Source organism: Cervus elaphus, chromosome 6, assembly GCF_910594005.1.
Source record: "Cervus elaphus chromosome 6, mCerEla1.1, whole genome shotgun sequence".
Lineage (NCBI taxonomy): Eukaryota > Metazoa > Chordata > Mammalia > Artiodactyla > Cervidae > Cervus > Cervus elaphus.
In genome coordinates this window covers 157,639-170,166 of record NC_057820.1, presented here as the reverse complement: position 1 = coordinate 170,166, position 12,528 = coordinate 157,639, and the positions used below count along the sequence as shown (strand labels likewise).

The window sequence follows — 12,528 nt, the reverse complement described above, 5'->3', positions numbered from 1 at the left end:
GGGCTTCCTGTGTCACACAGCAACTTCTCACTAGTGCTCAGGATGGTGTATATATGTTGACGCTACTTTCTCCATTTGTCCCACTCTCTCCTTCCCCCACTGTGTCCACAAGTCCATCTCTACATCTGCATTTCCATTCCTTCCCTGCAAATAGGTTCACCAGAACTGTTTTTCTAGATTCTGTATATATGCATTAATATACAACAATTGTTTTTATTTTTCTGACTTCACTCCTTGTAATTCTGTATGTTCTTTCCACCTCACTAGAACTGAGTCAAATTCATTTCTTTTTATGGCTGAGTAATATTCCATTGTGTATATGTGCCACATCCTCTTGATTCATTCATCTTTTGGTGGACATTCAGACTGCTTCTGTGTCTTGGCTATCGTGCATACTGCTGCTACCAACATAGGGGTACACATTTTTAACCTTACTCGATGGTCTCATACTGAGAAGAGTTGCTGGACCCAGTTCCAATGACTGCGTGTGGAGGCTTCTCCTGACCAAGCAGCTCTCTGTGGCAGTACGGAGTCCACGAATCCCACTCAGTCCTGATACTATCAACCCAGAGATAGAATCAGATCCCACCTGCCACTTCCGACAACACCAAACCCAGGGCCAGGTTGCTGCCTGTGCCTCTGACTAACTGACTGTCAATCAGAGGCACCCAAGAGCCTCTCCTCTGGTCATTCCCTTAATTGGATAGAATGGCTAGCAGAGTTCAGGGAAACATTATGTTTACTCACTAGTTTAGTGATTTACTGTTAAAAGATATTAAAGGATATGAATTAAGAAGCAGATGAAGAGACATGCAGGGCAAAGTCCTTAACAAAGGCCTTCTTTTTTTGTGGAGCTGGGGGCCCAGCATGCTGGCACATAGAATGTTCCTGGTTCCCTGACTTGGGACCTCTCAAAAAGGGTAAGAAAGCACTCCATTTTTTTTTTTTTTTTTTTAAGGGAGGATTCATTATATAGTCATGATTAACTAAGTCATTGGCCAATAGTGATTGACTTACCAGGAATCAGCGGGCAGGCCTGAAAGTTCCAGCTCTCTAACCATCCGGCTGGTTCTCCTTTCAACAAGCCTCCATCCTGGTTGTTGGCAGTTGCTCAGTCATGTCTGACTCTTTGTGACCTCATGGACTGCAGCACGCCAGGCTTCCCTGTCCTTTACTATCTCCTGGAGTTTGCTCAAATTCAAGTCAATTAAGTCGGTGATGCTAACCAACCTTCTCATCCGCTGTTGCCCTCTTCTCCTCCTGTCTTCAATTTTTCCCAGCATCAGGGTCTTTTCCAATGAGTCAGCAATTCAAGTCAGGTGGCCAAAGTATTGGAGCTTCAGCTTCAGCATCAGTCCTTCCAATGAGTATTCAGCATTGATTCCTTTATTTTTCTTTAAAATGGTATATTAACATGCAATAGGGGCTTCCCTGGTGGTTCAGATGGTAAACAATCTGCCTGCAATGTGGGAGACCTGGGTCGGGAAGATCCCCTGGAGAAGGGAATGGCAACCCACTCCAGTGTTCTTGCCTGGAAAATTCCATGGACAGAGGAGCCTGGTGGGCTACAGTACTTGGTGTTGCAAATGATTTATATCTTTATTTTTGATTGAATATATTTATTTTAAATGTCTTAGTTTTAATTTTAAATGCTATAAATGCTGACAGATATAGCCCACATAAACCCAAGCTTCTGGGACCCCTGGTGGTTCCTGGATCATAAAGGCCCTGAGCTCTGCAAGGGGACCCTGGCAGCAGGTGAGCCTCGTCCCACAGAATCCCTGGACACTAGCAAACCTGGAAACTTTGTATTCTTCAATTTAAACACATATATTCGGGTAACTTATCCAGAGGAAATTAAAAGCTCAGAAGTTCCCGGAGTGATTGTCAACAGGGAAATATGATGCATAACCCAACTAAGTATTTTAAAATGAGATTTTAAAACTACTTACTACTCAATCTAAATTCAAGTACAGTAGTCAAAGAAATTGAAGCTATTCATCAACCTTATAGAATTCACATCTTTTTTTAAAAAGAATAATCTTGCATTTAAACAGATATCCTTCATGACACAAACCCATGAAGTAAACAAAAGAGTTTAAAAATATATAATTTTTCCAGTGTCTTGATAGCTCAGTCTAAGACTTCGTGTTGGTTTGATCCATGGCAGTGAAGAATATACAGACAGTAGCTGTGATGAGCAGACGCGTTCCCTCATAGAGAAGTTTTGGAGAAAACACACTCCATATAAATAAGTGATAACGCAGGGATGTCACCAAAATGATATACACAGAAACTGGAGTAGAACAGATGAGCGCGTAGCAGAAGCAAGCACGACTGAGTGCCGAGCCGCTGTCGACAGAAAGGGAAACGTGCATTAGAGCATGCCGCTCTGGACTGTGTGAGTCACGGACCCACATGCGACCACCAGAGCAGGAGCCCTGGGGTGAGTCCTCAAGCCCAGCCTTGGCTCCCACTTGGGACCCAGTCCCTCAGGCAGGGGTCCTCGGAGAGCTGCGCCTGAGGCATCACCGCCTCCCCTCCCGGGGCCTCGGTCCCGACACCCAGCATGGGAAATCCCTGGGGATGGGCCTGGGCACAGGCTCCGCTGCCCTCCTGGAGTGCCAGGGCATCTGTGCTCAGTGGGAGCCTGCTGACCCCACGGCCCTCTCGACCAGACAGGGAGGTAGGGAAACTCTAGACACTGACTTGCTTGGGTTTCAGTGTCATGCATGGGGAACGTGACCCACTTGGAAGACTCTGACTGGGTTCCTTCCATAGTGACAGCCCCAGTGAGAAGACAGTTCCTGTAACCTCAGCATAAGATAATTTGCAATTGAGGGGATGAATGGAGGCCCTGCAGCTTGGACCAGCTAGGCTGTCCCCACTGCTAAGCTCCAGAACAGATGCCAGCTCCTTAGTAGAGAGGCACGGTCTACCCAGGGCCTAGTTTTTGAGCCATTAGAAATACATTTTCAGAGCTTCCTTGGTGGCCCAGTGGTTGAGAATGTAGCCTTCCAATGTAGGGGACATGGCTTAGATCCCTGGTTGGGGAACTAAAATCACACATGCTGCGGGGCAGGAAGACCCCGCACCTCAATTGGAGAGCCTGCCTGCAGAAAACGACAGAGCCCATGTGCCACAGTCAGAGAGAAACCTGCATGCTGCAATAAAGAGTTCATGTACCTCAACTAAGACCAGATGTGGCCAAAAAAAAAATTTTAGAAAAATCATCTCCCTCTTAAAAAAAAAAAGTGTTAGCTGCTCAGTTGTGTCTGACTCTTTGAGACCCTATGGACAGTAGCCCCCCCAGGATCCTCTGTCCATGCGATTCTCCAGGCAAGAATATTGGAGTGGGCTGCCATTCCCTTCTCCAGGGGATCTTCCTGACCCAGGAATAAAAAAAAAAAAAATTTGTTTTTCTATCACTTTAGTCTGGTTATAGTTTTCTGATTTTACTGGAAAAATAAAAACAGAAACAATAAGTGAAATTTGACTGAAAATGAATGAGAAAAACTTTTTCTAAAATAAAAGAGAAACATTCCTTAATTAGGGAAAACATCATACAACCCTCCCCAACTGACTAAAATGCTTTCAACTCACTTAAAAAAAATGCTAACATCTTTTTTTCTCTCCAATACAAGTATAATAGATGTCAAGTGCCAGGAAAATCAAGCTGTGATTTTAGCACCAGGGAAGCTGCTCTTCACAGAAGACTGGGCTCTCACGGCCCGGCCTTCACCTGCCCTGTCCACCTGCTCGGCTGGCCTGCAGTCAGAGACGTGGTGCATGCCAAGCTGGTACCACAGCAAGCAGCCCTCCAGGCAGGGGGCACACACCTCACCTGCTCACGGCCCAGATGTGTGAAGGGACCTGCCAGCCTCCTGACCCAAGCAAACCTACAGCTCAGAGGCGATCTCATAGCCAGGGAGGGTTCACGTGCAGCATGATTAACGGAAGGACATCCCAGGCCACACACCCACCCCATGTCCCTCCACGGCCACCAGCAGGCACCCGGCTCACAGGCGTGGACAACCAGACCAGCAGTGGCTGCGAGTCAGGGGAAAGTCTGTCCACAGACATCCCAAAGGCCACCTGAAGGGATGTCCCATCGTCGGGAAGCCTGCGGCCTCAGAGCAGGAGCTCTCTCCTCGGCAGGAGCCTCCCCAAAGTCCTACTCGAGTCTTGCCAGCCTCACACTGACGCTCACCTTCACCCTGAACGTCCACGGGGACACAAGCGTGGGGACAGAGGGCGAGGCTCCCTGAGGCCTGTGTCTCAGGACCTGGTCTGGGGGTGAACCTGTGGGACTGAGAAGAACCCATGATGGAGGCCAAAGAAGTGGGGTTCAGATATTGGGTCAGCAGTCACCCAGGGAGGCCTGTGCTACTCTCTGGGGTAGGGAAGTAGGGGCCCCGAGGCAGGCGGAAACGGGAAGCTCACCCTCCCCTGGGCTGGAAGGGTCCCCCTGGGGCCTTCCTGACCAGCACAACCGCCCAGTGTGTGAAGGGGAGCATGTCAGGGGTTCAGAAGCACTGAGGGAGTCCTGACGTACAGACACTGCACTCCTCACACTCCAGCACCTCATGGGATCCACAGCCCACGGCAGCAACACCAGCACCCTGCCTGACTGATGAGGGTGGCCCAGCAGCAGGCTGCCACACAGCACTCAGGCCGCACACTGCCAGGTGGCCTGGGCACCCAGGTAAGCATGTGGACGGAAGCTGGAGGCCCTTCCTCATGACACCCCTTTCCGAGGGGAGTGATGTAGAAACAAGGAAGGAAGCACGGAATGTGAGGCGGTGGGAACTCTGTGGACTAAACAGGCAGGGGAAGAATGGACAGATGGATGTGCTGGGCAGGACAGCATGGTGGGCTGCCCTGTCAGTCTGACAGGAAGGAGCCTTTGGGGCTGGTGACTGTCAGCTTCCATGGGGGCAGGACAGGCTGACAGAGTCATAGCCCCATGGGGAGCCCCTTGGGACCATCCAAGGCCCCCTCTCCAGCAGGGATCCTGGAGGTGAGAACTAGCTCTTGTGAGAACGAGACAACTCCTACTTTCTTGTCCCCCGTGGACATCCCCCTCCCTGGGTCCCAACCAGGTCCCCAGCAAGTAGATAAGATGAGAAGGGGCTTTCCATCCCGTCCAACTGGAGGCCCAACTTGGTATGATCTAGAAGAAGCCAACAGGGACGTCTGATCTGTCCCTACACAGAACTGCCCCGTACTCCACACTGGCCACGTACTGTGGACTGTTCATTCTTATTTAAGGAGAAGAAAACTGATGAAGAAAAAGACCTCTGAGTTATTGGGAGCAGGAGTTAACCTGCCATCAGATTAAAGATGAGGAGCCTCACCTGCTGGCTTCTGAGGTCAGAAAGTTCACCAGGTGGCTGGCCCACAGCACAGGCCCCGAGTATGTCGCAAATGCCGTCAGGAACATGGCTGGGATCTCCATGTAGGCATCCAGGCCCACGAAGCCTGCTGAGATGTCCACAGTGGCGATGCTGTTGGAGTTTCCCTGGAGGAGGGCAGAAGCAGCGCTGACGCGGCTGGTCCTGTACCACGGCCACGAGGGAAGATGAGAGCCAGTTGCGGAGACGTGGCCCCAGGAGCCCCGTTGCCCGTTCACTCCTGGCTCTGGGGCTGACCCCGGATGACGGCCCTCCACCTGCCCGCCTCACTCCCAGGCTTGGGGAGCAAGTGGAATGTTTTCTACCTTTGAGAAACTATACAATGTAAGTCTGCTGATGGGAGTGTGGAAAGCCCCAGACTTCTGTCAACTTCAGGTATACCAACCTCCCTCCTCCCTCCTTGGGGACCCTGTCTGAGGGGCTAAGGGCGGTGTTGCCACATGGCTTACAGGAGCAGCACGACACTGCTGTCAGGGAGTACAGGGAGAGTTAGGCCCAAGATCCTGGCCACTAACAGGACAGCTCGTCCCACCAGAGAGGGCGGGGTTTGGAATCCAAGTGAGGGTCTCCCAAGGTTTGGCCCCCCACCTTTCAGTCTTCACTGACGCTGGTGGCCTTTTCTAAGACACTTGCACTGTTTACAGGCCTGACAGCACAAATGTCTGTCCCAGCACAGGGAAGGCCCTTCCCAGGAACTTTCTACCCGATGGCCCAGGACATGGGTCCAAGGCTGGGTGAAGCCCACCGCCTCCTCCTCTGGCTGTGTGCCATTCTGGGCCATCACTGGGTGGTGGCGCTGACCCCCAAACATCTCAGGCCATACCTACTCCCACTGTGTTCACTGTCCACCGCTGGCCCATCCCTTGAAAACAACCTCCTTTGTGCAGCTTCCCCATGACCCACTCTGCTCACGTCCGTCTGGGCTCTCCCCCGACTGTATGATTGCCTCCCTAGAAACTAAGAAGACCTCGGAGCTGCTGAGAGGAGGAGAAGGAAGAACAGGAATCTCAAACGCCACGGCGAGGGGGGGCAGGCTGATGACGGAAAAGTGGCTCTGACCCCAGGCGGTTGCTGGAGGTCCTGCCAAAGCTGACTCCGCTGTCAGGGAGGATTGGCCTAAGGTGCGGCCCGCACGCTCTGGGGCTTCCCTTGCGTTAGGTCACTAGGTTCTCAACAGTCCTGATGCTGTGTGTGTGGGTGGGGGGAGAAGGCGTGGTCTAGAGGCAGACACTGAGGGGCCCATGGAGGGCTGTGGATGCCAACTGGGCACTAAGCTCCTGACCCTGTGCCATGAGGAGTTAGTGAGCTGAGGGCTGGGGAAAGGGTCAGTGAGCCTGTGAGCCTCCTGCCAGGAAACCCAACAGTGAGAAAAGGACGTCCCGAGGGAAGGGCTGTGGGCGGGGAGACAAGAGTGGCCCCAGGGGCCCACTGTGCTCCTAAGGCCACACACCTGCCCACTCGTCTGACATGTCGTAGGGCCTGCCGTGAAAGGGCTGACCTGTGTTGATTTTGCTCCTCAGGGCCCTGCAGCACGTTTGACGGTGCCTGCTGCAGGCACACCCGTGGCTGTCAGACACATGTGCTCTGGCTGCCTGTGGGCAGTGCCTGAGATGTGCCAGCATCACATCCGGTCATGGAAGCTTCGTGTCCTGCCGTGGGATGAGGCCACATGTGGCAGAGAAGCAAACTGAATGTCAAGAGGCTGTCTCCTTGCTTGGGGGCGTGACCTGCAGCCAGTCTTCCTGACACTGAGGCCTCAGCGTTGGGCAGAGCTGTTCAGTTCACAGGGAGCCTGTGGGCACCTTCCTGATCAGGCGGCAGGGTCTGCTGTGCCACTGGGGGCAAGTGGGGGGCTCTGGTGAGCTGCACTCCGGGTACGGGGAACAGGTCAAGGGCAGGGCCGAAGGCTGAGGTGGAACCCGGTCCTTCCAAGGCGAGGAGCTGGACCTCTGTCCACCTGTCCAGTGCTGTCCCAAGCACACAGCTGCACCCTGAGGTCTGCCCTGGAGATGGCTGGGTCTGCCTCTATGGGCCCTTCAGCACTGAAGAGGAGATGCGACACGCACGGGTCCCAGGAGAGTAACAGCCGAGCGGAGCCCCCGCGGCGCCCAGTGCTGGGAGCCAGGGAGCAGGGAGAGCAGTCACCAGCAAAGCTGACAGAGCCAAGCACTCGCTCCCCTGACTGCCCGCGGGAAGCAGGCCCGCACAGCAGCTGCACGCTGCCACCAAGCACGCCTCTCGTAACTAACTAACTGTACTTTATCTTATAAATATATGCATGATTTAAGCATAATTCACCTTGCCATGCCAACAGTTCTTGCACTAAACTTCCCAGCTTATAGTAAACATTTCTTAAAGAAAAACTAAAAGATAAACAACATAGACGTTAACAGTCTTCTATCCATAATGATGAAAACCTACCTGAAAATAGAAGAATGCTTGACCAAACCAGTAATGCATCACAGTGACCTCAGTTACGTTGTGCCTCAGGGGCCTCCAGATGAACTGAGTCATGATGGTCTGGATCGCGAGGCTCAGCACCAAGACAGGAAGATTGTGGGGTCTGAGGAGCAGCGCTGCCAGGAGAACTAAACCACTGTGTATCTCCCAAAGGCCCACAGTCCTGGCCGTGAAGTCTGCAGCAATGATTTGAGATTTAAGCAAGTCTTTGGTGCCCGTGAACAGAATGCCAAGGACAAAGACATAAACAAAACGAGCCTCAGTAATGCCCCTAAAGAAAGCAAAACAAGTCAGATTCATTAGCACCAGCTGCAAAAAATCCAATATGTATTTTCCCACAAAAACCATGTGTCTACTGAGCTGAGGTGACAATACAAGCTTTGGGACCCACCCACCGCAGGGGGCTCTGTGGAAGTAGGGGTGTCTGCCTGTGCACATCAGCCCCCCAGGACCCCCAGAGGCTGGCAGGCCTGCCGGCTGATAGGAAATCGTGCTCATGTGGCCAAAGATCATCTGGGTGAAAGATCAGAGCCATCACTTGTGGCCAAAAGATCTGTCCACCTGCTTTGCATAGTTAATTTGAAAAACTGCTGCAGCAGGATAAGGTCAAAGAGGGAGAAATCCACAAAGGCCCAAGTAATCAGAGACATTTCAAGAAGAAAGGGGCTGGGTCCCATATCAAGGAGGACACTGGGCAGGCTGACAGTGAGCAGGAAGGAGAGCACCACTGATGTCTTTAAGGGTCCCCCTCTGGCCCTGACCACCCAGCTGTGCCTGGATGTCCAGAACCACTGAAATCAGGCCTTCCACCCCAGCCAGGTCTGGGCTTGAGTGGAGGAGAAAGTCAGAAGTTAAATGCAGAGGATTCCAGAACACCAATGTAGAGCAGCACCTGAGGGGACTGAAAGGAGAGAAACAGCTTTTAGGGAGATCTAGAATCAGGGCAGCTTTAGAATCAGGGCAGATCTAGAACCAGGAGGGAGTCTAGAATCAGGATGGACCTGGAACCAGGATGCATCTAGAATCAGGATAAATGGAGTGGGGAGTGGAAGCATTTTACAGGAAGAATGGGAACCAGGCAGTGCAGGTTAATGAAAGGCTGCACTGGTCTATGTTTCAGACACCAACAAGGTACATACTGTTGTCTTCCATGAAAGGTAAGGAAGTGATCCATATCTTGATGCGAGTGATGCTGAAATAAAGGTGCATCCGAGAGGAAAGAGGAATTTACTCATGTATCACCCTTTGGTTTGTAAATAAGTTCATTTGTATCATTTTTCAGATCCTATATATAAGCAACATACACTTTGAGATTTAAACAAATAGAGACTGAGATTTAAACAACCCATCCTGGGTTGGATGCCCTCACATGTGACATTCAGTCTTGACATTCAGTCTTGACATCTGCACAGAACTCCGACTTTGAGGTAAACAGCCTTTAAGGTGTCTTATCACCATGCCCTCCCCACCTGACCTTCCTTTCACAGGAAGGCCTGCCAGCTGTCCCCTGAGCCAGGCCCTCAGCATCATCTCGACTCCCCACATCAGGTGATAGGCCCTATTTCCAGGTGTGCCCCCTGTGCCTCTTGGCCACCCAAACAATCTGGCCATAGCTCTCAAAATTCACCCTGACACGTTTTCAGAGAGGGTAACACTTGCTTTTCTTTCTCTGACTAGCAAAGCAATACCAAACGTTTAGAGAAAACCTATCCTTCTCAAACTATTCCAAAAACTGCAGAGAAAGGAATGCTTCCAAACTTACATTATGAGGCCAGCATAACCCTGATATCAAAACCAGATAAAGATATTGCACACAAAAAATTATAAGCCAACATCACTGATGAACACAGATAATAAATCATCAACAAAATAGTAGCAAACCAAATTCAAAAAAACATTAAAAGGATCATACACTGTGATGAAGTGGGATTTATCCCAGGGATGCAAAGATGGTTCAATATCCAAAAAACAATCAAGGTTATATACCAAATTAACAAACTGAAGAATAAAAACCACATGATCCTCCTCAATAGATGTGGAAAAAGCTTCTGACAAAATTCAACATCCATTTATGATTTAAAAAATTCTCCAGAAAGTGGGTATTAGAGGGAGCATACCTCAACATAATAAAGGCCATATGTGATAAGCCCACAGTTAACATCATATTCAGTGGTGAAAAGATCTAGACTAAGAACAAGACAAGGATGTCCACTCACCACTTTTATTCAGCATAAAATTGGCAGTCCTAGCCATAGCAGTCAGATAAGAAAAAGAAATAAAAGGACTCCAAACTGAAAAGGAAGAAATACAACTGTCACTGCTTGCAGATGCCATGATAGAATACATAGAAAATCCAAAATACCACTAGAGCTCATCAATGAATTCAGTACAGCTGAATAATACAAAATTAATATACAGAAATATTTTACATTTCTGTAACAACGAATTATCATAAATGAAAACAATCCCACTGACAACCACATCAAAGTAATAAAACACTTAGAAATAAATCTAAGAAGGAGATAAAAGAACTATACTCAGAAAACTGTAAGATACTCATGAAAGAAACTGAAGACAGCACAAACTGATGTAAAGACATGTTTAGACGTACCATGTTCTTGGATTGGAAAAATTAATATTGTTAAAACGATCATCTACTCAAGGCAATCTACATATTCATGTAATCCTGATCAAAATACAAATGGTATTTTTCACAGAACTAGAACAGGTAATTTAAAAATTTTAAAACTTGTAAGGAAACACAAAAGATTTCAACTAGCCAAAACAATCTTGAGAAGAAGAACAAAGCTGGAGGTCTATCACAAGCCTTAACTTTAAAACATACTACATAGCTGCACTTATCACAACAGTAAGGAACAGGCACAAACACACACATCACACACACACATAGATTGATGGAATGGAATATAGAACCAAGATGAACCTACACTTATGTGGGGAATTAACTGACGACACAGGAGGCAACACTATACAATGGGGGAAAGACCGTCTGTTCAGTAAGTGGTGTTGGAAAAACTAGAAAGCTACACGCAAATGAATCAAACCAGACAACTCTCTCATACCACACACAAACATAAATTCAAAATGGATTAAAGACCTGAAAGATCCATAGACCTCAGAGACTCATTCACAGCTGCTGGCCAATCACCTCATTTTTCACTATGTGCAACTGTAAGTAATGCTTCAGAGAACACACCCATATCCCAGTCTCTTGCTTCATGTCTGGTTGTATCTTTGCGATGAATTCTAAGAGTACACCCAAGTCAGAGGGTTGGACAAAATCAAGATTCTTAACACATTTTATGAATAGTCTTCCAAAACAGGGTCTGCTCGCCCCAACCCTTGTGACTGTTAAAAACAGAGAAAGCCCTGTGATGTGCAGAAAGTGGTATTGACAATTTGCAGGAGCCAGCTGCAGGAGCTCATGTAAATTATGGGAAAGTTGGGCTTTCTGCCATGCTCCACCCCCAACTGCTAGGAGTATCCACTCATTATTATCCTCATTACTAGTTACTTCTTAGTGGAGCAAAATGAAATCCTTTAAATTCTTTAAACAATCCCTTATTTAAAAAAAAACAAAACACCTCAGTGACCTTACTTCCAAGTTATTTGTCTCTCTCCTACCAAAAGAAGAGGCTAACAGAACTGCTCACTGAGGTGTTCTCAGTGACTGTTGACAAAATCACAATTCACAAAAACCAACTCTAACGTTCTCAAGATTGCACGGCATTTTTAGTACATAAAACATCACAACAGGTCTAGGAACAAGTGCTTGTGTCTGCTAGTACACTTACTTTGAAACATCTTTGTTGTCTTGTTTCCATGGGAACAGCACATTTCCAATGGCCGCCCGGTAGCAATAGATGCCCAGCAGGCCAAACGCCATGGCCACTTTTGATGTGAGGGAGCACCTCTTCTGAACCAACACAAAAATCATGGCGAGGGAAAGTACAGCCAGAACGGAGAGTTCAGCCTTATGATCAGAGCTGGGATGAAATGTAAGGTGCCAGAAGTTACTATCAAGGACAACTAGTGACGTTATGGGTCTACATACGTGGCTTTCTAAGAATGGAACAAATAAAGGGCTGTTAACCCAAACTCTCATTGCTCATTCACAGCTGGTCCCCACCATCGGCTCTGCATGGGTCAGGGCAACACTGCTGGCTCTCCTTTCTGGGGCTGCCTCGCTTTCCCCAACCACAGGTGAGGAGGGTCTGGGCAAATGGTGTGGTTACCAACGCGCACCCGCTCACAGGAGGACATGTCCTGGCACCATCCTCTTCCATTCACTTGTCAGTGCAGAGGCAATCACTCGGGAGCGTCTGCCCCTTTGCAGGTACCCCAGCAGAGAGGCTGGGCACATGGCTGTCACAGCTGCCTCTCTGCCTGGCCTTTGCCCAGGCCCCCTGCTACCTAGGTGAGCTGTCCTGGGCGGCAGGGCTTTCCCGTTTTGTTCACTGCAGCTCATGGTCATGAAGCCCAAACAATACCTGTGAAGTGGATGAGTCAAGATGCATACAAACCACACGGAAAAACTGCTAGGAAAGATGCAGGGACAGGAGGCCAGTGTCAGGGCGTGGGTCCTGGGGATGGTGACAGGGTTACACTGGGGCCTCCACTGCTGCTCTGCAAG

At 49.2% G+C, this 12,528-nt stretch overlaps 1 protein-coding gene across 6 annotated transcripts in view; it reads right to left on the bottom strand.

Moving 5' to 3' along the window:
• Positions 1–1,574: 1,574 nt before the first annotated feature.
• PIGG (phosphatidylinositol glycan anchor biosynthesis class G) overlaps positions 1,575–12,528 on the bottom strand; it is a 39,418-nt gene continuing 28,464 nt past the window's right edge. For 5 of the 6 annotated variants that reach the window (XM_043905886.1, XM_043905889.1, XM_043905891.1 and 2 more), the window contains 4 exons: positions 11,690–11,881; positions 7,836–8,145; positions 5,358–5,521; positions 1,575–2,352 (listed from right to left, as the gene is read on the bottom strand). In XM_043905886.1, coding sequence (XP_043761821.1) covers positions 2,139–2,352; positions 5,358–5,521; positions 7,836–8,145; positions 11,690–11,881 — 880 coding nt within the window. In that variant the 3' untranslated portion in view covers positions 1,575–2,138. Of the gene's footprint in view, positions 2,353–5,357; positions 5,559–7,835; positions 8,146–11,689; positions 11,882–12,528 lie in introns of all 6 variants that reach the window. The other variant, XM_043905887.1, reaches the window with a different exon arrangement.